The sequence below is a fragment of the Vicugna pacos genome, chromosome 9 (assembly GCF_048564905.1).
Source record: "Vicugna pacos chromosome 9, VicPac4, whole genome shotgun sequence".
NCBI lineage: Eukaryota > Metazoa > Chordata > Mammalia > Artiodactyla > Camelidae > Vicugna > Vicugna pacos.
This window is the reverse complement of record NC_132995.1, coordinates 6,036,141-6,063,015: the sequence shown is the minus strand read 5'-3', so window position 1 is coordinate 6,063,015 and position 26,875 is coordinate 6,036,141. Positions and strand designations below refer to the sequence as shown.

Genomic DNA, 26,875 nt, shown 5'->3' with positions numbered 1-26,875 from the left:
GGCTTCTGTCCCTATGATTCTTTGTTCTTCCTGCTGCCAGCCTTGGGGTGTCCTGACATTGTCGGAGCTCTGGAGGTGCCTACTGATATCTAACTTGCAGTCTGGGTCCCATGAGCACTGACTCACTATTTGGCCACAATCCAGATCAGATTTGGGGCTCAGGACAGGGCTTTAATCAACCGTGGGAAGCCCTTGGACAGGTGGCAAGCAAGGATGAGAAATATGACTGGCCTGGGGCTTCTCTCCTGGAATTTCACTGGCCCCTTCTTTGTCTCATTTTCTGGTTGTCCTGTATAGATCTAACCTCTAAAGGGATGGAGTATCCCAGTCTGTCTACACACATGCTCTTCGTGATCTCATTCCTTCTCATCGATTCAAACTCTGAAGACTCCCAAAGTTGTATCTCCTGACATTCCCCAACATGTCAGGTAGAAACAGAAGTAGGGATTTCCATCTCTCCTATAGTCAGTTCCCTTTCACAAAATGACACCTCTGCACAAGCAAACACCTTGACATCACTTCACTCTTTCTTTCATTCCCTGCATGAGCCCTCTGGGCTCCAGCTTGAAAATTGGGAACATGACCACTTCCATGGCAGCCACCCTTCCTGTGACCCAGCCCATCTGTGCCTCTCACCTGGATTACTGCCATAGTCTTTTCTCTGCCCTCCTGCTTCCACTCTCCCCTACAATCTGATTTTCAATGCAGCAGCCAGAGAGATCCTTAAAGATTTAAATCTTGCAAAAATTATTTTTCAGTAGGCAACATTCGCAGATGGTAAGGATTCCAAAGAGTCTAAAAGAAGAAGCTGAGTTTCCTTTCCACCCCTATGATCCCTTCCCCACTCCATCTGCTGCCTTCTCTCCTCAGAGGTGACTCTGGATCCCAGCATCTTCTGTAGGTTTGTAGAGACATCGTGTGCCTGACTCTATGGATCCTGTAAACGATTTGTTTAAAATGTGAACAAGACTATGTCACTTCCTTGCTAAAAAATCTTTGGGTGGTTCCCCTGCAAAAAAATCCAAATTCCATCTCAAGGCTGTAGGACCCTGCTTAGCACCTGGCCACTCCCAGTTCCACAGCTCTCCTCCACCCTCACTCTGCTACAGCGTCACTGGCCTCCCTTGTTTTCCCTCCACCCTCAGGAATGTTGTGCCCTGGCTGTTCCCTCATCTTAGCACACTCTTCCAGCCTATGTGGAATTGGAGGCTGCCTAAAGGTCACTTTCCTGACTTCTCAGGGTCACCATCCCACCCTCCTGCGCTCTATTTATTTATTTACTTGGGGGTAATTAGGTTTTTAAATTTATTTTTAGAGGAGGTTCTGAGGATTGAACCCAGGACCTCGTGCATGCTAAGCATGCGCTCTTATTACTTGAGCTGTACCCTCCCCCGTCAATTTATAACACTTATCACAAACTGCGATTATTTATTTTCTCTAGAGGACCTGGTCTGTTTTGGTCATCACAGTGTACTCGTTGCCCAGCTCAGAAATGGAAATGGTGCAAATTATAATGACTTTAGGTTGTTACTGTACCAAATACAGAGCCTAATATTTTGTTAACTCATTTGATCCTCATAACCATTTTAGAGTTAGCTATTATCCACATTTAAGAAACTGGGAAATTGAAGCAAGAAATCTCACACAACTACTAGTAAGTGAATACGCAGTCGTTTAACAGTTCAGTGAATGAATCAATGAATGGCCGAGAGGCAGGTGGCAAGAAGCCAGAGGAGGTGCAGAAGGAGGCAGGCGGAGCCTAGGGCGCGGGAGCCAATGGGCACGTAGCTGCGACTGGCGTCGTCTCGGGTCCTCTCGCCCCGCCCAGGCCGCGCGGGGGACGCTGGGAGTTGTGGTTCCCTGCCCACCTAGCCACGTCACTGCCTTCAAACCTCAAGTCCTTTTCTTAGGCCCGGCACAATCCGTATCCCCAAACCTCTAGGTAGGTTCTCTTGCCCCAAGTCTGTTATTCCTTCCTGCCCCTTTTCCTGACCTGTCTTGGCGTAGTCTCCCAGTATCCCAACCCCCCCGCGGAGCCAACTTGGTATCGTCTTCCACGTTCACCTCCCCCCATCACCCTACGGTATGGTCTTTCCCGCCACGCCCCCTTTAAGTTGTTTCTCTCGCGACCTCGGGAGTTCCTCCCCTCCTTGCTCGAGCGGCCCATAGTATCTTCCAATTGCCGTATTCCCCGCCCCACACACCCTCTCCCAGGGCTCCCCCGGCCCTATTTTGGTACACCCTGGCCACGCCCCCTCGCAGACGCTCTTGGTATGCGCCGCGCTCCCCCTCCTCGCCGCAGTGGTTTGGCCGTGGCGACCCCTCTCCGGCGGAGCATCCCCCGCGCTTGGTACAGCCCAGCCCGTCTCCCCCGAAGCCGTGCGCCCGCGCCCCTCAGTCGGTGGAGCCCGCAGCCCCCCGTGAGGCCAGTGGCAGCCCCCAGCCCGCTCGGTCCGCGCCCGCCATGGTCCGTCCGCGCCGCGCCCCGCACCGTTCTGGCGCCGGGGGCCCCCTCGGGGGTCGCGGCCGCCCCCTGAGGCCCCTCACGGCGCGCGCGGCCCGCTCGCGCTCTTGGCCGGCCAGTCCCCGAGGCCCGCAGCCGCCGCGGATCCGGGCTCGCTCGGCCCCTCCCATGGTGAGCCCCCCGCCCTTTTTCCAGAGCTTTCCACGGCCCCGCCCCCGCCGGCCCCTCATCGGGGTTGGCGTCTTTGTCCTCGGCCCTCTTTTCTCTGGGGTCTCTCGGGTGGCCCGAAGGGTAGTCCCGCCTGGGGCCCGGGTTCCCCCGTGAATCCCCCCGGGTGGTACGCGCCGGCCTCTCCCCTTTGTTTCGCATTCTGGCCGGGGTGGCGGGGGTGGGGTACGAGGCCGAGGAGGGCTCAAATTACTGCTGACTCCGCGGCCCGATTTAAACGCAGGGTTGGGGGCGGGCGGGCCGATGGTCGGCGTGTGCGCTCGCTTGTTTTTCCAGTTGGAAAGTTGTTCGCTCTCCGGGCAGGAAATCTGAAAATGGGGGAGGGGGCTGGGGGGACGCGGCGAGGGGGCCCCCGCGTCGCACTCGCGCGTCCAGGTGTTGCCCCCGGGGGCGTTCTCCCCCGGCCGCACGCGTCTTCACGGCGCCCGTGGCGTGTGCACCGAGGATTTATTTGCACGCTCAGCCAGATGTAGGATGCTCTTACAAATTGCAACAAGCCCAGACCTTAAATATAAATATCCATTTTTGCAGTTACACACGCTTCCCCAGACCTAGAACGTAAACATACTTTAAAAAAATCTTAATAACGTTTTTCTGGAGCGGTAAAACCACCTCCCAACGTTTCACACACAGTTAAATTGATACGGTTGTCCGGGTGCGAGTTTTACCCTACCCTGGCACCCAGGCTCCCTTCTTAAATACCCCGCCCCAACGTCGTGCATGGCAAGGACCTGTGGCAGCTCCACGCAGGCCTTAAACAGGCTTTCTCGGATCTTATACACACCTCCCTGAAGTTAAACATTACTCTTCACTCCACTTCTTTCTCCATTTCTTAGCATTCACATCTGCTCGTTCAGAAATGCCTCCTGGGTCCTTAAACATGCAACCTAAGGCTTTCATCCTCCTTGCAAGTACTAAATAGACTTTTTATGTAGTAAACAAAGTACATGTTGAAATGCACGACTAAATTTTGCACACAGTTGCTTAGATGTGGGATTTCCTTTAAGATAGCGCTTAGGTCTAGTCCTTAAACATGGTCCTCCACCCTGACATGCATTCTTTCGGGAAGACCTGAGCTTAAGCATCCCTGGTCTTTACCCACCAGAGCAAAATATGGTCAACCTGGCCTCCCAGACAAGACGACTTTTAACACATGTACCTGGAGCACATACTGACTAGGTCCTTAAGTATGTTCACCTAGGTTTCTCCAGGTGTGGGTTTTAACTACATTTTCTTGGATGTTATACACACCAGCTGTGGTACCTACACACCCAGGGCCGCAACAGTCTTTCTCCATCTCGGACACACTCCGACAGGGAACACACACCACTTCGTTCCTACACCAGGATGCTGTCCGCTTTTCTTCCTGATCTCCTACGATTGCCTGAATCCCAGAACCACCTACCTGGATGGAGAGCATGCCTGCTCAGGTTTTTTTGCTCTTTAAGCTCCTCCAAAATACAATTTTCCCTGCCTGTCTTTTTTCTGAAACAGAAAACATCTGTGTACTTCACGGGAAATTGGAAAAAGACCTGTTAGTAATAAGATGAAAAGTAACAACCCGTATTTTTTTCTACTCCTTGGAGGCACCTACTAGTGAGGTTTTCATGTGTTTCATGATGCCAGGTTATTCCGAAGCCTTCCCTTGTTTGCTTTGAGATGTTTTTGATTTGAAAAAGAGTGGCCTGTGAGCAGAATGTGTAGCTTTTCTTGGCTTTATTGCTGGAATGTTCTCCTGGTATTTTGCAGATGCCCTCAAGATGTGTTTGAGGGGCCCCTCCAGGTGTCATTACACTGTTCCAAATGTCTCCCCACCTCCTTGGATAGTTCTGTTGTTCGTGTGCTCTGGTTGCTTCCTCTCTGCTTCCCAGGAGTCAGCCTTATGTAGCTGGCACTCCCTGGAGAGGTTGGGGGGAGCAGAGGGGAGAGTCTGGACTCTCTGTAAAGGGCCCTGTGGAGCCTTGGAAGGGTTTTGAGCATGGGTAGGATGGGGCAAACAGGTGTGCCAGACAGACATGACCCAGGCTGGCTTGTGGGTTGGGGGTCCTTCTGGGAAGCTCTGGACCCTCAGAGAACTGCTTGAGTTGGGTCTCAATAGAGGGGCCATAATTGATCAGCTGGGGAGGATGAGTGTGTGGTACCTCCTGAAGGGGGTGAGATGGCCTTCCAGGCTGAGAGCACAGCTGGAGCAGAGGCTGAAAGGGAAGCAGCAGCTGGTGGCTTTCTGGGACCCTGTGTGGGCCAGTGCTGAGGTGACAAGCAGTCTTGGGGTTGAGGGGAAGGGTCCTGGGGTAGCAGTGGGACAGGGATGGGGGAGTCAGCCACATGGGGTCTTAACCATTGGGATGAAGGGTTTGGAGCTGGCCCTGGGTTTTTGGAGTGGGGAATTTGTGTCTGAACGTTGCAGTGTCCCATCTGAGGGCAGGTGGGAGACAGCCACCCTGGCAGACCCCCAGCCTCAGTTTCTGCACCCCCTCTGCCACAGCAAGGTGCTCGGGTCTTTGGGGCCCTGGGTCCCATTGGGCCCTCCTCACCAGGGCTCGCCCTTGGGGGCCTGGCCGTAGGCGAGCACCGGCTCAGCAACAAGCTGCTGGCCTGGAGCGGCGTCCTCGAGTGGCAGGAGGTGAGCACCCGGTCCTTTTGTGTCTCCAGAGGGTGGGGGCTGGCCCCGGGGCTCCCTTCAGCCTCTGCCGGTGGGGGACCACCCGGGGACATGGGCTGTGTCCAGTGACCCCTCTCGCTCCCACCACAGAAGCGTCGACCCTACTCTGACTCCACCGCGAAGCTGAAGCGGGCCCTGCCCTGCCAGGCCTACGTGAACCAGGGCGAGAACCTGTGAGCGGTGGGCAGGGCTGTGTGGGGCGGTGGGTGGCGGCGGGCAGCTATGCCCCTGTGCCTCTTACCCTCTCCCCCCCCGCAGGGAGACGGACCAGTGGCCGCAGAAGCTGATCATGCAGCTGATCCCGCAACAGCTGCTGGTGAGGCACCCCCCGCCCCCGCCCCCGATGGCCCCACCCCCACCCCCCGGCCCTGACTCCACTGTTCACTTTGTCACCCCCAGACCACCCTGGGCCCCCTGTTCCGCAACTCCCAGCTGGCGCAGTTCCACTTCACCAACAGAGACTGTGATTCCCTCAAGGGGCTCTGCCGCGTCATGGGCAACGGCTTCGTGAGTGGGCGGGGGCACGGGGAGGGGCCGGGTGGCAGGTCCCAGGAGCACTCTGGTGATGGAGCTCTGCTGGGATGACCTGGGACGGGCGGCAGGGAACCTGTCTGTGAGCTGGGATCTAAGGTTCTCCCCAGTGGAGTGGAGAGTGGAGGAAGCTGGCCCACCTCTGGCCGAGATGGGAGCTGCCCCCAGAGGAACCTAGGCCAGCGCTTGTGGGACCCTGGAGCTTGTTGAGGCCACAGCACGTGGCAGGGCCCTGGCTGGCAAATGGGGGTGACCTGGGGAAGAGGGAGTCAGCAGGGAGGAGTGGTCAGTGCTGGGACTCAGTTTCCTCATCTGCCAAATGGGCTGATAGCAGGCCTCGATCAGCAGGGCCACCTGGAGGAGTGAGTTTGCTTAAAGACTTTAACACAGCCTGGCAAGGCTGTTAGAGTTGGGGGTTCAGAAACAGGACACGGTTGGTGTGGGCCCTGCAGCCCCTGAGTTTTGGGCCATGCTTCAGCGGCAGCCCCCACCTGCAGGGGTCTGGTTGTGGCAGAGGGGTTGGCCATGAGGTGGGGGTAGGTCCTTACTAGTGTGCCCAGAGGACTCAGCTCTGCGGTCCTCTCTAGTTCCAGGTTCCTTTTGAGACAGACCACCTGGCTGCTGCCTTCAGGGGGCACTGTGTATGCTGCCACCCTCATGTCTGAGCGGCTTGCCTTTTCTTCTGGGGTGGTGACCAGTGTGGGGGTCTCTTGGCTTCCCGGTCACCCCTTCCTTCAGCATTGTCAGACCAGGGCCTGCTCCGTGTCCTGTGTTCCAGCCCCCAGGCTGCCGGGGTGGAGTCAGCACACACCCTCTGCTGCCTGTCCCATCACACTCCTAGTCCTACTGGTAGTTCTGGGAGGGGTGACCACACGTGGGTCCAGGAAAGGCCAGGGATGGGGTCTCTAAGCAAGCAGACCCTGAGCTTGATCTGGGGAGTGAGAGAAGTCAGGCAGGGGGGCAGAATGTGTGGGAGGGGTTCCCAGAACCGTGCGCCCCACTATCTAGACACCCCAGAGGGGGACATCTGTGGAGCTCAAGTTCTCCCGCAGTCCCACTGAGAAGGCACTAGCATCTTGTGTAACAAGTGTTTATGTGACACTTACTGTGTACACTGTTGGGCCATTTTACAGATGGGGAAACTGAAGTCCAAAGGGGGATTTGCTTTCGGTTACACAGCTAGGAGGTAGCAGAGCTGGGTTTACTCCCAGGCAGTCTGGTCCTGAGTGTGCTCTTAACTCCAGGCAAGCTGGGCCCGGGCCTCCCTGCCAACAACTCTGGCCCAGGCAGCAAACTTGGCCCCAGTCCTCAGGACAGGGCTGGCCTCAGGGGGGACGTGGAGCCTTCTTGGGACCCTCACACCCTACACATGGATCCCTGACCCCAGCCCTGACTCCAGATTTACGGAGAAGGGGACACCTAGGCGTGCATTCACAGGCTTTGAGGCGTGTTGGCTACACCCCCCTCATTAGGACCATGGTGTTAAGTTTGAGGACTTCTGTCCTCTAGACAGGGCCCTGGAGTCTCTGACCTCTGCTCCCTGCCCCCCAGGCGGGCTGCATGCTCTTCCCCCATATCTCCCCCTGCGAGGTGCGCGTGCTCATGCTCCTGTACTCATCCAAGAAGAAGATCTTCATGGGCCTCATCCCCTACGACCAGAGCGGCTTTGTCAACGCCATCCGGCAGGTCATCACCACCCGCAAACAGGTGTGTCCTCAGCCCCAGGCACCGGATGTGTCTGTGAGGCTTTGAAGGGCAAGGGGTTGAGGGGTTCTCCAGGTGGTTCCCTGCAGGAGGAATGCCCATGGAGAGCAGGGGGTGGATGAGCACGCAGGCCTGCTGATTGTGGGGAGGGTGACCATATCCGGGTTCATGCCTTACCAGTTGTTCACAGCATCCCCTCCACCCAAGTGTCCCAGTTTGTGCAGCAAGTTATACGGCTGCCTGGGACTTAGAACCAGACTCCATGAGTCTCATACCCCAGGCTGACTGGTCCCAGGGCACTGGGGGCCATGAGGGGCCTGTGAGTGAGTGAGGGGCAGGGCCAACTCTGGGGGGGTCTTCTGGGACTATGGGCAGACAGGGTCTGGTTGGGTGGGTGGGGGCCATGAAGCCAGAAAGCCTGGGCAGAGGGGAGGGTCCTGGGGCAGCATCTGGGTTTCCTAGGGGCCTTCTCTAGGGGTGCCTGGGACCCCAGCACACCTGTCTCCTCCCACAGGCAGTGGGACCCGGTGGTGTCGCAGGCCCTGTTCAGATCGTCAACAATAAGTTCCTGGCATGGAGTGGAGTCATGGAGTGGCAGGAGGTGAGCCCTAGGGTGGCCCAGGTGACCTCGGGACCAGTGCGTCTTTGCTGACTTGGGGTGCCTCCCACTCCTGATGTCTCTTCTCTTCTTCCCAAAAGCCCAGGCCTGAGCCCAACAGTCGGTCTAAGCGGTGGCTGCCGTCACACATCTATGTGAACCAAGGGGAGATCCTGTGAGTGTCGGGCTGTGGGTGGGGCAGCATCTCAGTGAGACCTGGCCTCCTGACCCTTGCCCCTTGTCCCCACAGGAGGACCGAGCAGTGGCCGCGGAAGTTGTACATGCAGCTCATCCCACAGCAGCTGCTGGTGAGCGGGTCCACGTCAGGGCCTTGAGGCGCCAGCTGGGGGAGGAGGGTGTCCTGCGTCGAGGGACAGCATGTGCAAAGTCCCTGTAGCTGGAATTAGGCAGGGGTGGTTTTCTAGTCCCAGCTTTGAGGGGCCACAGGCTTGAGGTTTTAAACTGGGCGAGGCCACCGTGTTGGGGAGAGTGCGAGGCAGGCAGCGCGCCTCACGGAGTGGCCTCCCCACAGACCACCCTGGTGCCACTCTTCCGGAACTCCCGCCTGGTGCAGTTCCACTTCACCAAGGACCTGGAGACGCTGAAGAGCCTGTGCCGCATCATGGACAACGGATTTGTGAGTAGGGAGGCGGGGGCTGGGCTGACGTCCAGGCTGAGTAGAGCCAGAGGCGCTGGGAGTTTAGAAACTGAAATGAGATGAGAGCGGAGGCTTCCCCAGAACTGGCAGGGAGAACGTAATGGTAGCCATGGTGCAGGGAGCCCCGGGCCTGGACCACACTGGCTCCTGGTCCTCGTGACTCCCCAGGAGCTCTGCTCTCCTGACTCCGTTTTACAGACGAGGAAACAGTCACGGGCCAAGCAAGTGCCGGGGCCTGGACTTGGACCGAGCCTGGTTCAGGTCCTTGTGTCCTCAGATACTTCCCTGGGGACAGAGTGTCCTCATCATTCCAGGTTTTTCAGTGGAAGACCTGAGGCTTCCGAAGGCCCCTCACCAGGCAGGAAGGTCTCTCTCTGCTTCCAGCCCAAGCTTTTAAAGTACCTGCTGGTCACCTGTTGGTGGGTCTCAGCCGAGTCCTTTTCTCTCTGGGTCTGTTTCTCCATCTGTGAGGCGAGGAGGGTGGGCTTCGGTGCTTCTGAAACTGCAGTTTGGTAATCAGAGCTGTGCCATCACACATGTGGGGCTGGCTGTGTGTTTCTTTCGTGTTACAGAAGATTTTAGAAAGCACAGGGTTCCCTCAGGGAGGTGTGCAAAGGCCCCACATACCGTGGCCGGCCCTGTCCTTGGCTTCTGCGGCAGGCTAGGGGCGCAGGTGGGTGCTGCTAGGGGGCCTCCTCCTGGATGCCTGTCCCTTCTGACCCCTGCGGGGCCGAGGGCTGGCACAGCCCTTCCTGGTTCTGGAGGCCTTTATGAGTCTGCCCACCTGTCAGATGTCCCCGGGCCACAGAGAGAGCAAGGATCCGGTGAAACGGGTTGGGGAGCACTTGGCACACCGCGCCCGTTGTTGCTGCGGTTGCTGTGACATTGAGCCAGGTCCCTGAGCTATGGGTGAGCATGCCGCCTGGCCTCCCTGCGCTTCGGCCGCCTCTGAGGGTTGCACAGGCGGAGGGAGCCGGAGTGCCAGATCGGTCCCCCGAGTTTCTCTGGGTGGTCTTGTCTGGTCCTAGGGGCAGTTTGGGTACCAGCCGAGTGGGGGTCGGGGCTCCCACCAGGGAGCATCATGGTCTCCCTGGAGCTTGTCGCGCAGGCCTTGGGCTGGGCTTGGCTTGAGCTGGTCCTTGGGTAGGCTTCTGTGGCTTGTCTCCTGTCCCCATGTGGGTGCAGTGACAGGGCTGGAGGGTGGCAGCTGGGACGCTGACCCGTGTAGTCTGCATCCGTCATGACGGGGAGAAGCACATGCACCGAGGGCCGGCCGGTGACACCGCGCTCTGCACCCGCCAGGCCGGCTGCGTGCACTTTTCCTACAAGGCCTCGTGCGAGGTGCGCGTGCTCATGCTCCTGTACTCCTCGGAGAAGAAGATCTTCATTGGCCTCATCCCCCATGACCAGAGCAACTTCGTCAATGGCATCCGGCGTGTCATCGCCAACCAGCAGCAAGTCCTGCAGCGGAACCTGGAGCAGGAGCAGCAGCAGCGAGGGGTGAGGCGGCCGAGGGCTGGGCCCTCAGAGCCCGTTCCTGCCACCACTTCATCCCCAATGGCTGACTCCTTCTCCCTTGCTTCCTTCCCCACAGATGGGGGGGTAGTGGCCACCCCCCAGGGCTGGGCCTCTCCAGGAGTCACAGACGAGGCCCCCGCCAAGACCGGTGAGTGGCAGCTGGGCTGAGTACAGGATGGACTGTCGGACGTGCCCGGGGTTCGGGAAGTAGTGTGACCCTGGCCTTGAGAAGACCAGATCAGAGAGTGAGAGGCGTCCCAGGCCTCCTGGGAAACTCCAGCCCCTCTCCACCTCCATAGGAGGGGACGGGGGCTGGGGTTTCCAGGTCCAGGCAGGTAGAGGGCCCTTCTAGACCCCGGGACACTGGATGCTTGTGGGTCTATGCAGCAGGGTGTGGGGGGCTCAGGGGCTGCTGGGAGCCCCTGTTCAGGACCTCCCACTATAACCCCTGCCCCCAGGTCAGATGCTTCTGAGTAGGGGTCCCTGGGGACTGCAACTGCCCAGTGAGATGGAGGACAGCGTCCTGAGATGTCTCCAAGGACGATCCCCACCCCTTTACGTTTCCCCAATAAAGTCTTTTAAAAGCCTTCTGCCATACTCACTGTCCAGACTAACAGATTCGCAGGGAGGCCACCTTTGAGATCACTGTCACCTAAGCCAGGAGGGGACAGTGTACTTCGTGGAGCTGCCAGGTCTGAGTGGAGCTTGGTGGGCCGGTTCTTCTGGGCCCTTTCTGCGGCCAGGCGGCTGCTTCCAGGGACCAGCCCCCGCCTGCCAGCTTCCCTCCTTAACCCATGGGCTCCCCAGGGCTCACTTGGCTGGAAGCAGACACGAGGCAGCACCAGGCAAGTTCCTGCCTTCCGCCAGTCATGCATACAGGCCTGACTGGGCTCGCTGGTGCCCTCACTGCTGTGGGTCCAGGCCACAGCCCTGGGTTCGTTTCGTGCACAGAGCGTCTCATGTCTTGAGGAATCTGAGCTCCGGTTCTCATCTTTGGATCATATGCCTGACCTTCCCAGCCTGTGGGCCTAGCCCTGCAGCTGGCCGCCCACTCGGGGCTGGCTCCCTGTGGTTCCCCAGCCCCATCTGGAGAACGGGGGCCAAGTGCTCAGTTTGGAGCAAACCCCTCCAACAGGGCCTGTCCAGGGAGCCCAGCCTCCCCCAAGCCCGGTGGGTGGACTAGCAGGTGCCCTACTCTGGGCTGGGCGAACCACCCTTCCAGCAAAATGCTGGACAAGTATAAAGAGAAATGGCATTTATTGGGAGGTTGTGGGGGGGCTCAGCCCTCTGAAAACTGGCAGTACAGCCTCTCAAACCGCGGCGCGACGTGCAGCCGGAACGGGATCTCCAGGATCTCTGAGAAGCCTTCTGCCAACGTGGGCGCCTCGAACTGCTTCCTGGCGGCAGAGCATGAGGAGTGGAGGCGAGGCCCAAGCTCCACCCGCCCGGCTGCCATGCCCGCCCCGTAGCCTACCTGTAGCCGAATATGACAATGTCAGACACCGGGACATGGGAGGGGTCTGTCATCTCCCGGAACTGTGGGGGGCAGAGGTTGGGCTGGTCAGGCCCAGGGGGTTGGGGGGATGTAGGAGGGGCTGGAGGGGGCTGGAGGAGCACAAGCCGGCTCACCCTGTTGTTGTGGCGCGCCTGCTCCAGGGTGGTGCTGAAGAGGAAGCAACGGCAGGGGACCTTTGCATCTTGGGCACACTTAATGTACCTGTTGGGGCCGGGAAGGTGGGTTGGTAAGGGGCCCGAGCCCCCCCCCCCCACATCTCTCATGGGATCCTGGGACCCTAGTACCTGGCCCGGCTCTGGATGTCTGGATTTGTGTTGTCGATCACAACCCGTTTCTTCTGCTTCAAGGCTGTCTCGCACGTGCTCACACAGCGCTGCCATGAGCCCAGGGTGTCCTGGGGACCCGGGAGGGGTCAGTCGTGGACAGGGGTCAGGAGACCCGGGGTGACAGAACCAGGGAGGGGGAACCCAGAGATACAGGGTTAGGAACCCAGGGTAGGAGGAACAAAGGAGGCATGGGAGCGGGGCTGACCTTGGAGAAGGCAAGGCCAGAGACGCAGAGAGAACAGACCTAGAGGCCGGCTCAGGCAGTGGTGGGGGAGGCGACAGGGGGGTGCAGGAGAGGTCCTACCCTGTTAACGTGCACGTATCCAGCTGACACGAGGTGCTCCTGGAAGAAGGTGGACTTCCCAGCTGTGAAGGCCGCTGTATTAGTGGGAGCCTAAGGAGTTGGAGGGGAACTGGGGCTTCTGGAGGGGGTCAGGGGTCAGGGAGTCTCACCCCCAGGAAATCCCACGGCGACAACCACCTCGGGGTCTGAGCTTAAGAGGGTGCTGGACTCAGGGAGGCAAAGAGGCCCAGAGCGGGAGATGGTCCTCTGGGAGAAGCAGACATGGTGAGAGAGGACACCCCTTCCCACCCCCGGGTACCGCCCCCCCCCCCCCACTGCCTGCTGTACCAACCCAGCCAGCTGGGCCTCACCGGGTCAAAGGCTGGGAGCTCAAACCTGGCCACAGGCCACTTCAGGAAGAACTCCTCTGGGGTGGCGAAGGTCAGGCCTAGGTTGAGGGCAAACTAGGGGTGAGAGCACAGGTCAGATGGGGTCAGGGCTGGGCTTGGGGTAGCGGGGGTGGCATGCAGGGTGGGGGGTCTCACCAGGCGGTCTGCACAAGAGAAGTCTTTCTTCTTTCTCCCAGGGGCCCAGTTGGCTGGGCGCCCAGCTGCGTCTGGAACACACGGAGGACACACTCCTGTTTCCACCAGCAACTTTAGGGACGGGGTCCCCAGCGCTCCCACATCGGCCTCCCAGGACCCACACATTCCCCAACCCCCAGGCAGTTACCACCAACAAAGATGCTGTCCCTGATGGAGATAGGCACACCCTCATTGCCCTGGGGAGGAACAGGTGACAGACAACAGGCAGTAAGGAACCCACTCCCACACCTGCCCCAGCAGAGCACTAACCCGCAAGGATGGTCAGCTTGGTCTGCCCACATTAGGCCTGATCTCTAATCTCTCATGCCCCACATCCAACCCGTCAGCAAATCTTTTCGGCCGCGCCCACCACCCACTTCTCACCCTCTACACTGCCACCAACTGGATCCTGGCCACCGGCCTCTATCTGGACTACTCAGTCACCCCCTTCTGGTCTCCCGGCTTCCACTCTCTGCCATCTGTTCCCCTGAACGGCCGCCAGAGGGCGCCAAATACCACTTACCGCAGCTCCCATCCCTCCCAACCCTGGGCCACCTCGCCCACAAGGCCTCACACAATCTGACCTCTGCTCTCTGACCTCATACCTCGCGCTCTTCCCCTCATCCGCTCAGCCACACAGGCCTCCTCACCAGGCTTGGCCCTTCCTCAGAACCCTTGCACTCGCCGTTACTCCAGCCTGGACCACTGCCCTAGATACCCATGGGGCTCCCTCCCTCCCCAGCTTGAGGTCTTTACTCAATGGCACCTCAGAGAGGGTTTCCCTGACTTCTCTAGGTAAAACTACACCCTGCCTGATCCTCACTCCTCTGCCATTTTACACATCTGTCAACGCATCTATCATAGTCTGCATCTTCCCTGATCCGGGAGCTGGCAGGGCCTTCTTGTTCACTAGTATCTTCAGCTTAAGAAGCTGTCAAACCTTAGAGCCAACGCACACACACAAACGAATGAATGAATCCATGAGTGATTTCTCTCTTGACCACTCTGGTTTTCAAGGCTTAAAAGCACTTGGACACTAGGACATGATAGCAAAGAAACTAAGAAAGCCAGGCCCAGGGAGGAGATGAGAGGGAGGTTGTGGGATAGAAACTGGGGTGGGGGGTGGCAAGGGGCTGCAGAGGGAAAAGCAGGGTGACTTGGAACCCAAAACTCACCTGCTCCTGCAGGTGGTCCCACATGCCAATCACCGGCTTCCGGTACAAGCCAGCGTGTGTGGCCACCAGCACCTGGGGGGAGGCAGAGTCAGACACTATTGTTGGCTCCTCAAGCACCCAGAGTCCTTCGAGAGCACATGGGTCCCAAGGATGCTACCTCAACCCTCACCAATCCAAAGAGAGCACCCTGTGCCACGGAACGTGCCACTTATGCTGGGTTTCCATCAGCATAACCCCCTCACCCTAAGGGCCCTAACCCCACTCACCCAGGCCTCATTCCCCCCACATCTACAACTGGCTCTCTGTGCTACATCTTCTCCCTGGGTCTCTGTTCCCTTCTCTCTTCCCCATCTTGGTGTCTCTGTCCCCCTCTCTCTGGGTCCCTGTTCCCCTCACCTTGGGTCTCTCATCTGCCCACCCCTGTCTCAGAGTCTCTGTCTCTCCGTACCTTCAGCCTCCCCTGCAGCCGTACCTGACAGGGGACCCCCAGCTTCTCCATCACAGCCTCCACCTTGGCTTTGAACTCCTCTGCTGGCAGCTTCCCGCGCCCAATGCCCATCTGGTTGGTGAAGATCACCAACTATGGAGCAGATGGGTGTCACTTGCCTCATCAGGCCCGGGCCTCCCTGGCGACCCAGCCACTGTGCAAGTTCACATACACACCTTGTAACCCTCGGCATCCAGTTCCCGGAGCTTGTGCGGAATTTCGAGGTACAGGATCCTAGGGCGGGCAGGGAAGAGCACGGTGACCTGGGGCCCGCACCGTGCCTCACTCCCCCCACCTCGTGCCTCTTATCACCTCCAGTCACTGGGGCCAGTGGGAAAGACCTTCCCAGAACGTGTGGTGATGAGGGTCCCATCTAGATCAAAACCGGCCACCTGATGTCACCAAGAAAAGAGGAATAGCAACACGGTCACACCTCTGATCCCCCTCACTCACAGGCTGGTTCGCATGAACCCTGCAAGGCAGGGATTATTACCACCTGCCCCTGACAGATGGGGAAACTGAGTCACAGCAACCCATACACATCTTATGTAATAAGGACAGGGCACAGCAAGGATGCAACCCGGACACCTGCATGCAGAAAGTGAAAGCTTCACCTTACTACATCCTATTCCTCCTGAGCCCCTCAGTACTCCAATCTTTAAAATGGGCTTCAGTGGGGAGGTTATAGCTCAAGTGGTAGAGTGCATGCTTGGCATGCACAAAGTCCTAGGTTCAATCTCCTGTACCTCGAAAAACCAAATAAATAGATAAACCTAATTACTTCCCCCCTGTAAAATAAAATTAAAAAACAAAAAATAAAATAAAGTGTGCTTCAGAGCCTACCCAGTCTCTTCCCCTGGCCTTTTCCACCTCAGAGGACTAATAATCAGAAAGAAAGACAAGAGCTAAGTTTTGTTTGGGTGCTAACTTCCCTTCATGCACTGTGACGCATGCTTTTTGTGGCTTCGTCTTACTAATGAGAGAAGCGAGGCTCAGAAAATGTGGTGTAACAGCATTTGAACTTAAGTCTCTCTGATCCTCAGAAATACTCATCACAATAGCTCCTGATAATAATCACGATCACAGCTATGGTTACTTGGTGGTTACTGTGGGTTGGACAGGAGCTGATACACGTTGTTTCCTCCAATGCTTACAACAACCCCTGAATTTTTCATCAGGTCCATTTCTCAGAAGAGTAAGTGGAAGCTAAGAGACGTCAAGTGACTTGACTAGGAGCACACAGCAAACTTAGGGTTGAGTCTCCCTGGTGGCTCCCTCAGTCTTCAACTTGGGCCTCACCTTGCCCCGAGGCTTCACATCAGGTGCAGTGAACACTAGCAGCTTCCCGAAGCTCTCCCAGACAGGGGGTGACTTCCGTATTCGCTTTTTCTGCTGCTCAACATCCTCCTCCTCTTTGTCTGGGGCCACAGGAGGGGTACCGAGTGGAGTATCTGGCTGGGATTCGGGCGTGCGGGCCTCTTCCCAGCGCAGGGTCAGCGGGTGGAGGCCGTTCACCAAATACAACGTGTCCCCTACCCCTAGAGAGGCCTCTAACCCCGGGCTCAGCACCTGAGTCCCGGCAGTTGAGGGGTTAACGCCCAGCTGTAGAGAAAGAGGGAGGAACTGGGACTGGATCCACCCCCACCGGTAACCTCCTCCAATCAAATAACAAGGAAAAGGATTCGCCTTTCTGCACCAGCCAGACTCTTAAGCCCCGCCTCTTCACCGAGTACCACCAATCAGGGCTTTAGGAAGGTTACAGGCATCCAATCTCTCCATCCAATTTAAATAGGGATGGCTAGTGCTTCAGCAGCACATATGCTAAGTAGGGATGTATATTTACCACAGTGAAGCAGGCCACACCTCTTTTCCTCCCAGCCAGATTTTCCCAAGGGATTCTCCACTGCCCACCCTCCATCCCCTACCCCGAGGCCTGCTGTCCTTTGCTAACCAACTGGTACCTGTTTCACTGCCACAGTCCGAGTCTCAGGGTCTGCGACCAGCTTCACTGAGGATTGAGGGGGTGGAGTCAGGATCTGAATCCTTGTGTGACTGCTTCCCTCCTCACCGGGGAGCATGGCCAGCTTCAGGCCACAGGATGGGGCTACAGCACCCATTCAGCAGAAGGAAGCAGTTTATTTCTAATTCGGATTGGCTCACTCCTTCACACGCAGTAGCCAGATAAAGGCATTAGGATTGCCTGTGACACTGGTCCTCGCTTAGGGATAGGTTGGGTACTTTTCTGTATAAAATTGGCTTTTCCTTGACAATGTAGGATCTGAGCTTGGCCTGCTACCACCCATCCCTGCTAGCACTATGTGGCTTTTCACCATAGAATCAGCTCTCCTTGACAAGGGTCGTGGCCCAACTCAAGCCTTCACGGTGGCCTCTGAGTATCTTTCTCTGCCTAGTGACAGATGTCTCAGGATTGATTCCATCCCCTTCTGCGCAAGGTGTCGGGGTAGTTTCAGGTCAGGCACAATCTTTCCCTTCCTGTGCTCCTCAGATGGCACCTAACAACTTCAGGATTGGCGGCATCAAACAATTCTGCCTGGTGGCCAAGCACGTCCCTCGCTGGACTGACTGCCCATCTTTCCCACTGATTGTATTCCCGCTCCTGAAGCAGGCCACACCCCCTCCAGCTCAGGCCCCGCCCCAGCCCACCTTGGTTTCTGGAGCACTTCCGGTCGGTAACGAGAGTCAAGGGTCCCCGGCCCAGGACTAGGGCTTGCCCGCCTGAGGGCAGGAAGATGGGAGGCGCTCCCCCAGAGGGGCTCTCCAGCCATAGCCGGCCCTGGGCCTCCACCATGGCCACCCTGGGAGCCGGCCTAAAGGAAAGTAGGTTAATAGGTTTGAGTGGCAGGTTGCCCTCAGATTGCTACAGGAAGTCCCGCCTCCTTTCGCCCTCTCCACCAGGAATTCCTTTCATTCCCTAAAGGCTCGGGAAATCTTACCCACTTGCCGGCCTGGGGCTCACGCCGTTTCCCAGGCGACGACGCTCCGCTCCGTCCCTCTGGAAGCACGGACCCCTAGTTTTCAAGGCAAAGGCCGAGAAACTCGCGCACTCCCGCCTCGGCCCTGCGCTCACCTTTGTCTGCGGCTCGGGTTCACTCACCACTTCCGACCAGGGAGGTCCGGCCCAAGGCGGCCTGCCCGCTACTCCGCCCGCTGCTTTCTGTTTCTCCGTGGACGGAAATGACTCGCCTACCAAGGGGGCTGGGGATTGGCTCCGCCTACGACAGAAGCCCCGCCCCTTCATCGACCCAGGGCCTCTGTGGTCCCTCTATAGCTCTGACCTTTATCTCTCCTGCTGCAGTGTGAGGCTCAGTCCAGTAGGGGGAGATGGGTTCTCTGTTCACAAATTTTCCTGTTTCCACGTTGAATTCTAACTTTCATTCCCTTTGCCGGAGATAGTTAACAGCGGGTGGAAATTCTCTTCCCTCATTGATGCTTACTGTCAGTAGAAGAAAGCCTGCTCCGACAGCACCCCTACCCTCAGTGCTGCAGTTTTTTTAATCTACAAAGTGGGGACAATTGTTTCCACTTCGTGGGTTTACTAGGAAGATAAGGAGTTAGTACACATAAATAACTTACAGAAGTGTCTGGGTGGTAGTTTGCCCCATTTAAGTCTTGCCTATTGATGGCATTCCTCCGATGATGGTCTGATGGGAGATGGAGATTTTGCGTTTACATGACCTGGCCCCATCTTCGGACCAGGCGTCACCTGTTCTCTTACTTCTAGCTGTCTTACATTAGCCAGAAAACTTCCGACTTCAGCTGGAGGTTCCTGGCCACTATGTGGGTTCAGGAGTGTGATTCCTTGAAGTATTTCAACACTCACACCCCTGAAGATTGGCGCTTCATGATCTCACAGGACTGGAATCCTTCCTCCCACCCCACGAATCTTTGTTTTCTTGTCTGTAAAATGGGGACGAGTTCAATTCCCACTTTAGCACTGAGAATCAGTGAGACGCTGCTCATTTGACTTCAGAAAATGTTGAAAGAACACCCACAACTCAATTCAATTCATACCCATTTCTCAGAAGTAAAACTCTTTAATCTTAGAGCGCTCCTCCCAACTCCCAATCCCCACCCCCCACGCTCTCCCCCACACCAGGGCCGGAGAGTGAGGCCCCCTGCCCCCCACCTTGGGTGGACGAGGGCCCTTTAAGGCACCTGTGGGGGTGGGGGAGAGGGGCGGGAGCTGGTAACATCCTGGATACAAGGACGGGCTTTGATTGGCAGGCTGTTGTGGGATGGAACCAATCAGAGGGTGTCAGAAGCAGAAACAGGATTGGGCCATCCCTGAGGGGGCCAGAGGAACAATTGGCAGGACCTGGGCAAAAAATGACCTCAGCCCCAGTAGTGTAAAGAACGTAAATTTAAGGCCACAGGCCAATCCTGGGCACAGGAGGAGATTGGCCACGCCCCCAGGAGCCTGGAGCCAATTAGGTGGGGTAAGTCAGGAAGGGCGGATAGGACTCTCGGGCGATTGGTCAAGCCCTTTACAGGGTTCGAGCCAATCAAGTGAAGGAACTGAAGTGGATGGCCACTACCCAATCCTGGGGCTTGGCTGTGCTCTTTGGGAATGGAGCCAATGCCGTGCGAGCAAAGCCCTTGTTGCTAGGCAGAAAACGACAGCTGACCTAACCACGCCCTGATCGGGGAGCAAGCCAATCCCGTAATAGAAAGAATCTGTCACTGGGCTGAGAGCAGACAGACCCAAAAGGGAAACTGGACAGGTCCCGCTAGTCGGCACGGGATCGGTCGTGGGCTGGAAGGGTGGCGGGGATTGGCAAAGACTGGTCAGTCCTGGAGCCGGAGGGTGTGGGAGGCCGGTCGCGGATCTGACTCGGATTGGCGGGCCCCGGGGGCGGGGCAGGGGTGTAGTGTCGTGTGGGGCGGACGCCAGGCCAGGAAGCTCCCTGCCTGGGCCTCAGTATTTCCGCTTCAGCTTCTGGAAGTCGCTGGTGTTGAGCCGTGGCCTCGGCAGGTCCCCGAAGACCTGAGTGTCCTCGGCCTCCCGCAGCACCAGCGCGCGCATGCTTGCCGCTATACGGTCCAGGTCCGGCGAGGAGGGCTGCGGAAACGGTGACACGGACAGGGTCAGCGGAAACGGTGATGGACAGGGTTAGCGTCCGCCACGGCCCCCACAACACCCATCCCAACCCCGGCGTTCAACGCTTGCACCCTGGGCTCCAGGCCCTTTCCTAGCGCTTTTGCCCCTGCGATGCCCAGGGCCAGGAAGGCCCTTTACCCTGTCCTGCTCCATTTAGGGCTCTTCTACCCAACTTGACTCCACCTCCTCCAAGAAGCCTGACCCCCAGCGGAATGGGAGAAGCCACGGATAGAAGCTGGCCCTGGTCCTCTCGGAGGCACGCCTAGGACCCAGCACTCAGGCCTCAAACGTCCAGTTAATTAACTGTGCTTCCACCAGTGACAAACAAGGACAGCAGCAGCTGGTGGACTCTTGCCAGTGTGTAGATGAGGGCACTGAGAGGTGTCATGGGGAGGGGGAACCACTGGATGCATGGCCTCCTCCCTCAAGTCCATAGCTCTTTTCCAGAAGGAAGCTGAGTTCCAGTCCCAGTTCAGCCACTTACAGGCTGAGTCTCAGGGAAGTCACATGTATACTCAGTGCCTCAGTTTCCCCTCTGCTTCAGGGTGCTTTAGGGACGGGAGATGAGGACCCACCTGGGTCCAGCCCAGAAACTCCACATGTAGAATGATGTGGGAGGAACAGAGGAGGGGCCAGGAGTATGTGGAGTGGGGTGGAAAGTTATCTGAGCCTCAGTTTCCCTATCTGGAAGGGATACCAAAATACTTGTGCCTTGCCCAGAGCAGGTATTCTATAAACAGAGCTTTTCCTAGAAAAGAGAGGTGGCTTTCTCTACAAGGCACTGGGATGCATTATAAGGCTGTGACCATTAAAAGTGCACCACTCTGGCCCAAGAACTGGCCTTGTGAAGTGAAGGGAAGGATTAATCCTGTGAAACATGGCATCCATGTCTGAGGGCTTCCTGGAGGAGGTGGCTGAGCCCTTCCTGACACCCTCCTCCCGCCTCCCATTTGCCCCTCACCGGCCCATTCTCCTCATCAGACGATCGTGCTTCTGTCCTCTTCTCCTTGAAGGCCCACACGGGCACAGACACGGGCAGGGACTTGGCGTACTGCTGTGTGGGCAGGGCTGAGGCCGGAGGCACTGAGTAGGCTGGGGGGCCGGCAGGGGTCTCCTCGCTCAGGCTCCCATCTGGGAGAAAGGGTGGACTTCAACCTCTGTCTCTGCCTTTGTCCCAGTGCCACCCCCACTCTGGGAATGGGGACAGCCTGAGACACTCACCATCTGTGCTCTCAGGGTCCGACTCACAGAAGGGGGGCAAGTCCTGGAGCGTGGTGTCCTCATCCATCACAAAGAGTCCTGCAGATGGCATTAGAGGCCCAGGCCAGTCGGGTCCAGCAGGACCCCAGCCACTGCTACCACCTCCCTGATCCCTGCACTGGCAGGCCCTTGCAAGCCGCAGGCCTTCTGGAATTATTATTCCCTCTGCCTCAAATACCCTTTCCCTGGTTATCTGCCTGGCAGAAATAAATCCAAGTTTCTGTCTGTCTGCTACATCCACAGGTGAAAGCAACTGGCTGGATGAATGTGAAGTCTATAAGATCTGTTTGGGATGAACTGACTCAAAAAATACAGGCTGAGAGAAACATGAGATGATTAGGATCCCTGTTTGACAAATGGGGACCTGGAGGCACAGAGAGATTAATTCACTTGCCCAAAGTCCCACATCTAGTAAGTGGTGTCACCAGGATTTGAACCCAGGCCACCTAACTCCAGAGTCTGTGCCCTTAACCCTATGAGGGTTTTCTTCAGCCACAGTGAGGAAGCCAGCCATTGGTGGTAACAATAGCAAATGAGTAACTACTACTTTTTGAGCTCCCTCCTGCCAGAAAACTCCTACTCACCCATCAAAGCCCTAATGTTACAGTGCAGTCTCTGGGAAGCATCCAACTTCCATATGGTGGGGAGGGTATAACTCAGTGGTAGAGTGCATGCTTAGCATGCACAAGGTCCTGAGTTCAATGCCCAGGACCTCCATTTAAAAAAATTAATATAAATAAATAAACCTAATTACCTCCCCTCCAAAACAAACAAAAAGAAAACAACTAACACATGGAAAGAGCCAGTTGTTTCCTCAGCTGTTGCTTGCATCCCTGACTCCTCTTTAAGCCCTGCCTTTGCTCTCACAGGCATCAGGGACTCCAGATTTGGAAACAAGTTCTGTTCTACCCACGCTCCTGGCTCAGGAGGCTCCCTCCCACCCCGATGGCCTCCACAGGGCACTGCCATGTGTCAGGATACAATTCCTTGGCTAGACCCGGAGTCCCAGGACAAAAGGCCCTGTGCCCAGTACCCCCAGCACAGAGCTGGTCCCAGTACACAATGTAAGTAATGGAGGCTCAGAGAGGAGAAATGACTGGCTTAAGGTCATAGAGTGAGTCCCAGGCAAGGCAGCCTGGCCCCCAGGCTCTTTAAGACTGCAGCTTTCGTGAACATCAGGACACAGGGACAAGCGAGTCATTCCCCTCCAGGAAACCCTACTGAGCAGGCACCTTACCAAGAGCCGCCCCTGCCCCTGCCCTGCTCACCTCCATTATCACTGACGCCCAGCCGCTCCCCAGAGGTCTCCGTCTCTGTTGGTTCGTCCTCGTCCTCCTCATCTTCCTCCCTGGCCAGCGTAGGCCGTGGTGGGCTCCGTGCGGGGCTGGGCGGCTGTGGTGCTGGTGGGGGCGCGGGGGGCCGGGCGGCGGCGGCAGCCCGGTGGGCCAGGGCGATGTCGTGGAGGCAGCGGCGGGCTGCCTCCGCCAGGGCCCCGCGACCGTGGGCAGCATAGGCGCAGGGACCTGGGCGGGGCGGCGGGGGTGGTGCAGCCGTCAGCAGCACCAGTTCCGTGCCCGTCCGGGCCCGGAAGCGCTCGGCAGCCCCCACCACGGCCTCCCATAGCTCCTCGGGGCGCCCCGATGCCATCCGCGCCCTGCGGGGCAGAGCAGGACACTGGGCTGAGGCTTCGCAACTTGAACGTCCACATGCACCCAGCCCCACGTGTCCATCTGTCCATGGCTGCCACCTCCTATCCACCCTATCCCAGCTGAGCTCAGCATCTTCCCCCATCTTCCCCTGAGTCCTCTCAGCCCCATCTGTTCTCCCTGCCTGTCCTCACAGCCCAGGTATCTCCTCTCTGCCCCACCTTGTCCAATATCTGAGCCACGAGCCACACGTGGCTCAGGAGCACTTGAGATGTAATGGGTCCAAAGTGGTAGGTGCCACGAGTGTGAAATCCACACGGGATTTGAAAGACTTAGCACAAAAAGGCAGGATGTGAAACATCTTGTGAGCCATCTGAAATTGATTAAATGTTGAAATTATGACATTTATTTCTGCTGGCTAAATAAAATATATGGTGAAAATAAATTTCATCTGTCTTTTTACTCGTTTTAATGTGGCTTACACAAAACTGGAAATTATACACGTGGCTTGGACCATGTTTCTGTTGACCCTGGAGCTGACCCTGCTCCTCCCCAGCATCCCCAGGACAAGGTCAAAGCTCCCCAGCCTGGCCTGGAGGGCATCCCCCGGCCTCGCATCCTTCCAGAATCCTGAGGCCCGAGACTTTCAATCAAGACGGGACCCCACCTCTGTGACCTGGACCACCTGTCCTCCATCCACCTGTCCTCCATTTTCTTGTCACTCTTTCACTCACCCTCCCCACCCATGGGCTCCCACAATGTCTGAGTGACCCTTATCCAAGCACACATTCCTCTGGGGAGCAAGATCTACATCCATTTCCCCAGCCAGCATAGGAGGCCCTTGCTTTGCCCAGCATGTGGCAGGCCTTGGGGAGCCAGGCTGGAGCAGAAAATGGCATGCCAGCTGCTCTCTACGCCTGGATTCCACTCAAAAAGCTCTTGTACTTTTGATGAGACTGTTCCAGCAGTTCTTCTGAAAGTCTCCCCAGACCCCCCGGGATGGATCAGATGCCTTCCCTAGAGGCACGAGCTTGTCACACAAGCTCGTGACAGCTGTACCTCTGTCTGCTTCCTCCATCAGACTATGAGAAGCCCAAGATCGGGGATCTGTGTCTCCAGAACAGCTCAGCCCTACAGAGATCACCTGCAGGAGGCATCTCCTTACAAGGTGAGAACAAGTGGCAACGGGCCTGGCTACCTGCTCTGACTCTCTCAAAGCTGCCGTGTGACCCTGGACCACTGATTGACCTTCTCTGTGCCTCACTGTTTTCTCCGTGTAAACCACAGTGTTTGAGCCCAGGCTGCTGGGCAGATGAGGAACTTCCTCAGAGAGGAAGCAGGCTCCCCATCACTGAAGGGATTCAAACAGGGCTGTGATTGAGCCCTCCAGGGGGCAGAGTAGCTTGATTGTAATTTGCAGGCCCTTTGTGACTCATGATCATAGAAGCCAGGGTTTGCTGAGCACCCACTCTGTGCCAGGACTCTGTGCCTGTCCTCTCGCCTCCTACCTGAGCCACTAAGGGAGGAGCTGTTACCTTACAAATGGAGTACAAAGCCCTCGTTGGGAGCCGCATGCAGTGACAGCACAACCAGCAGCAGTCCTGACAGACCCTGGAGCAAGTTGGTATCGCACCTCCCACAGGTGGGGGACCCAAGTGTGTCATCAACCATCTCATCCCATCCTCCCACTACCCCTGTGAGGGAGGAGCTCTTATGACCCTACTTGACAGTTGCAAACTGAGGCCCACAGAGATTCAATATCTTGACCAGGGTCATTCGGCTAGAGAGAGGAGAGCTGGGCCTGAATTTGGCCATCTGGATTCAGAACCTGTTGTTAACCCCAAATGTCATCCTGCCTACCTCATGAGGAAAGATTTATGATCTCCTAATCCAGATGGGAAAAATGAGGCTCAGAGAACTTAAGGTACTGGCTGGAAAACACAAGTAGAAAGGGCAGAAGTAGGGCTGAAATTGCTGTCCGCTCGACTCCGAAACTCAACAGAACTGGGAGGTGCTCAGGGTCTCACAGCCACTCCTCACGTCATCCCCACCTGATGGAGGAAACAGGCTCAGGGCAGGGAAATGACTGGTCCACAGTCACACAGCCTGGTAGTGCTAGGCCAGAAGCTCTCACTTCCTTAGGACATCAAGATTAAACTCCTCTCTTAGAGGAGACTTCTGAGTAGATCAATCTCCTAGATCTTAGAAGTTGAAAAGAGTAAAGTGGGAGTGAGTGGGTCATGAGGGTCCCGCACCCAACTCAAAGAGGAGGCAAGGGCAAAAAGGAGACGGGCGACTCCCGCAGACCTCTCTGCCAAGGCCTCGGGGCTCTCTGGAGTCAGTTACCCAACAGGAGAGCAGCCAAGCCAAGTACCCCACAGGAGAGTCTCCCACCTCTTCAGCCTCGGGAGCAAGTCCTGTATCTTCCAAGGGGCTGAGAGATGGAAGACCCCTTCCCCCAAATGGAGGCGATACCTGTTCCCCATAGGAGGGAGAAGGGAGAGGTAAGGTGACTGGCCTTTTAGGATGAGGGGAAGAGGTGAAGTCAGGAAACTGACTCCAGGAAGAGGTGAGGCAAGAGTCCCCCCAAGGAATGAGTGACGCTAGTGAAGTGCTCTCCAACCACCTGTCAAACTGGAAGTAAACCCCTTTTCCGCCCAACGTGGGAGGAACTCCAGGATGCACCCCGTGGCCGGGGGCAGGTGAATGCCTGGATTCTTTCTATACCGCTCAGATGCCACCCTACTTCGTCTGGGGGTTCAGGGTAGACCCATTTCACTAGGAAGAAAACAGGAAATCCCGCCCAGGTGGGGGCCAGGACCGGAAGTCCCGCCTTTGGACGGGTGAGGGGAGCCCCGAGGCCCCACCAAGTAACCCCCCGACTCTGTGGACATGGTCCACAGCCAAGATAAGTATCCTAATAGGTCTGAAGACCGGAGGTACGACTGTCGAAGCTTTGCCTCGAGTCAGACACGACGGTTCCCGCGGGCGACACCTTTCCAGCGCTCAGCATAGGGTCACTGGGGGATCTCTGCGCTCTGACCTACGCAGGCTATACCCTTCCCGCAAGCGGCTCGCCCTCCAAGCTCCCCTCTCCTCCAGACAGCCAAATCCTCCCCACACCGCGGTTCACAACGCCGCCTCCACTCACGTGCCCGTAGCCAGCATGGCCGGCCCGGCGCCGTCGCCGCCCTCAAAAGACATGGCGGCGCCATGCGTCACTTCCGCGTGGTTGGCCTGCCTCCACCCTATACACTCCGCCTCCCTTATCCCGGCCGCCCAACCCCAAGATGGTGGTTACTGGGGTTTCATCGGGACACAAGGTGGCAAAGGCGACAGCCGGGTGCCCACAAGAAAGATGTGAAAGAAAGGCTTCAGCTTGCTCGGAAACAAACCTAAACCATTTCGACTTACCCTCAAGAAATAGGGGCAAATGCACAGACACACCCAGGACCACAGGTCTCGAATGCAAGCGACCTGACGTCCCTCACCCATAATAATTTCTTCCACAGAACTGATGGAAAGTAGTGCCTGTTAACCAGCCTGGCATCATTTACCCACAATGTACTTGGGCTCTCCAGCCTATCCCCTCTCAGCACCAAGACTGGCAAAAATCCAACATGGCAGCCTTTCTTGCTTCGGCTTGCCCAGCTTCAATATGGCGGGCCGAGACCGCTTTCTCTCGACGGTGACTCAGGAATTCGTCCGGGACCGCTTCGTTCCCGGGGATACTGACGGCTTCATCTCCTTAACCCGAGTCCTTCGGCGCTTCGTGTGACGTACAGCAACTCTCACCTTTCCTTTTATCCGATTCTCTCTTCCAGGACCTTGGTACCGCGCCCCGCAGACAGATGGGACTGCCCCGCATTAACATGGCCGCAGCTGACCAGCCTTAGCTGTGCCCTCGAGCAAAATGGCATCTCTTTGGCTTCGATGCCAGTATACAATATGAAGAAAGGAGTAACCATTTAGGAGCTAGCCTGAGCCAGGGGGCGGAGCTCTTGGACCGCCCCCTTGTTTACTTCGTGGTGAGGACGGTAGCACTGCGCCTGCGCACTCTTGCTGGCCGCTCCACCTTTCAGTGTCTGCCTTGTGACTTGAAACCTCGTGGTTCGA

The 26,875-nt window shown here is 57.1% G+C and overlaps 3 protein-coding genes across 9 annotated transcripts; 1 reads left to right on the top strand and 2 right to left on the bottom strand.

The window, feature by feature from the left end:
- The first annotated feature begins 2,243 nt into the window (after positions 1-2,243).
- On the top strand, positions 2,244-10,950 carry PTOV1 (PTOV1 extended AT-hook containing adaptor protein). The gene is made up of 13 exons (XM_031682055.2): positions 2,244-2,635; positions 5,178-5,315; positions 5,445-5,527; positions 5,613-5,670; positions 5,754-5,861; positions 7,437-7,592; positions 8,104-8,190; positions 8,289-8,362; positions 8,438-8,495; positions 8,720-8,824; positions 10,148-10,345; positions 10,440-10,511; positions 10,822-10,950. The coding sequence occupies exons 1-12, from the start codon at positions 2,465-2,467 to the stop codon at positions 10,449-10,451; spliced, it is 1,248 nt and encodes a 415-aa protein (XP_031537915.1). The 5' UTR covers positions 2,244-2,464; the 3' UTR covers positions 10,452-10,511; positions 10,822-10,950.
- A 653-nt stretch (positions 10,951-11,603) lies between these two features.
- PNKP (polynucleotide kinase 3'-phosphatase) lies at positions 11,604-18,008 on the bottom strand. 3 transcript variants are annotated; one of them, XM_072966594.1, is made up of 18 exons: positions 17,850-17,971; positions 17,689-17,763; positions 17,399-17,562; positions 16,696-16,838; positions 16,034-16,336; positions 15,047-15,126; positions 14,911-14,968; positions 14,696-14,827; positions 14,248-14,319; positions 13,221-13,269; positions 13,034-13,104; positions 12,860-12,952; positions 12,659-12,755; positions 12,510-12,571; positions 12,164-12,273; positions 11,993-12,080; positions 11,838-11,899; positions 11,604-11,760 (listed from the first exon to the last, which is right to left on the bottom strand). In XM_072966594.1, the coding sequence occupies exons 3-18, from the start codon at positions 17,541-17,543 to the stop codon at positions 11,643-11,645; spliced, it is 1,683 nt and encodes a 560-aa protein (XP_072822695.1). In that variant the 5' UTR covers positions 17,544-17,562; positions 17,689-17,763; positions 17,850-17,971; the 3' UTR covers positions 11,604-11,642. The 3 variants fall into 3 exon arrangements, with proteins under 3 accessions (XP_072822695.1, XP_072822692.1, XP_072822694.1); XM_072966591.1 differs by having other exon boundaries at positions 14,720-14,827; positions 17,689-18,008; XM_072966593.1 differs by having other exon boundaries at positions 14,720-14,827; positions 16,696-16,742; positions 17,689-18,008.
- A 757-nt stretch (positions 18,009-18,765) lies between these two features.
- Positions 18,766-26,667, bottom strand: AKT1S1 (AKT1 substrate 1). Of its 5 annotated transcripts, XM_072966587.1 has the most exons (6): positions 26,174-26,191; positions 24,620-24,810; positions 22,382-22,767; positions 21,075-21,152; positions 20,815-20,984; positions 18,766-19,814 (listed from the first exon to the last, which is right to left on the bottom strand). In XM_072966587.1, exons 2-6 carry the CDS (start codon positions 24,622-24,624, stop codon positions 19,671-19,673), a joined length of 783 nt encoding a protein of 260 aa, XP_072822688.1. In that variant the 5' UTR covers positions 24,625-24,810; positions 26,174-26,191; the 3' UTR covers positions 18,766-19,670. The 5 variants fall into 5 exon arrangements, with proteins under 5 accessions (XP_072822688.1, XP_072822689.1, XP_072822690.1 ...); XM_072966588.1 differs by lacking the exons at positions 24,620-24,810; positions 26,174-26,191 and adding an exon at positions 26,555-26,667; XM_072966589.1 differs by lacking the exon at positions 24,620-24,810 and having other exon boundaries at positions 26,174-26,316.
- Positions 26,668-26,875: the final 208 nt, after the last annotated feature.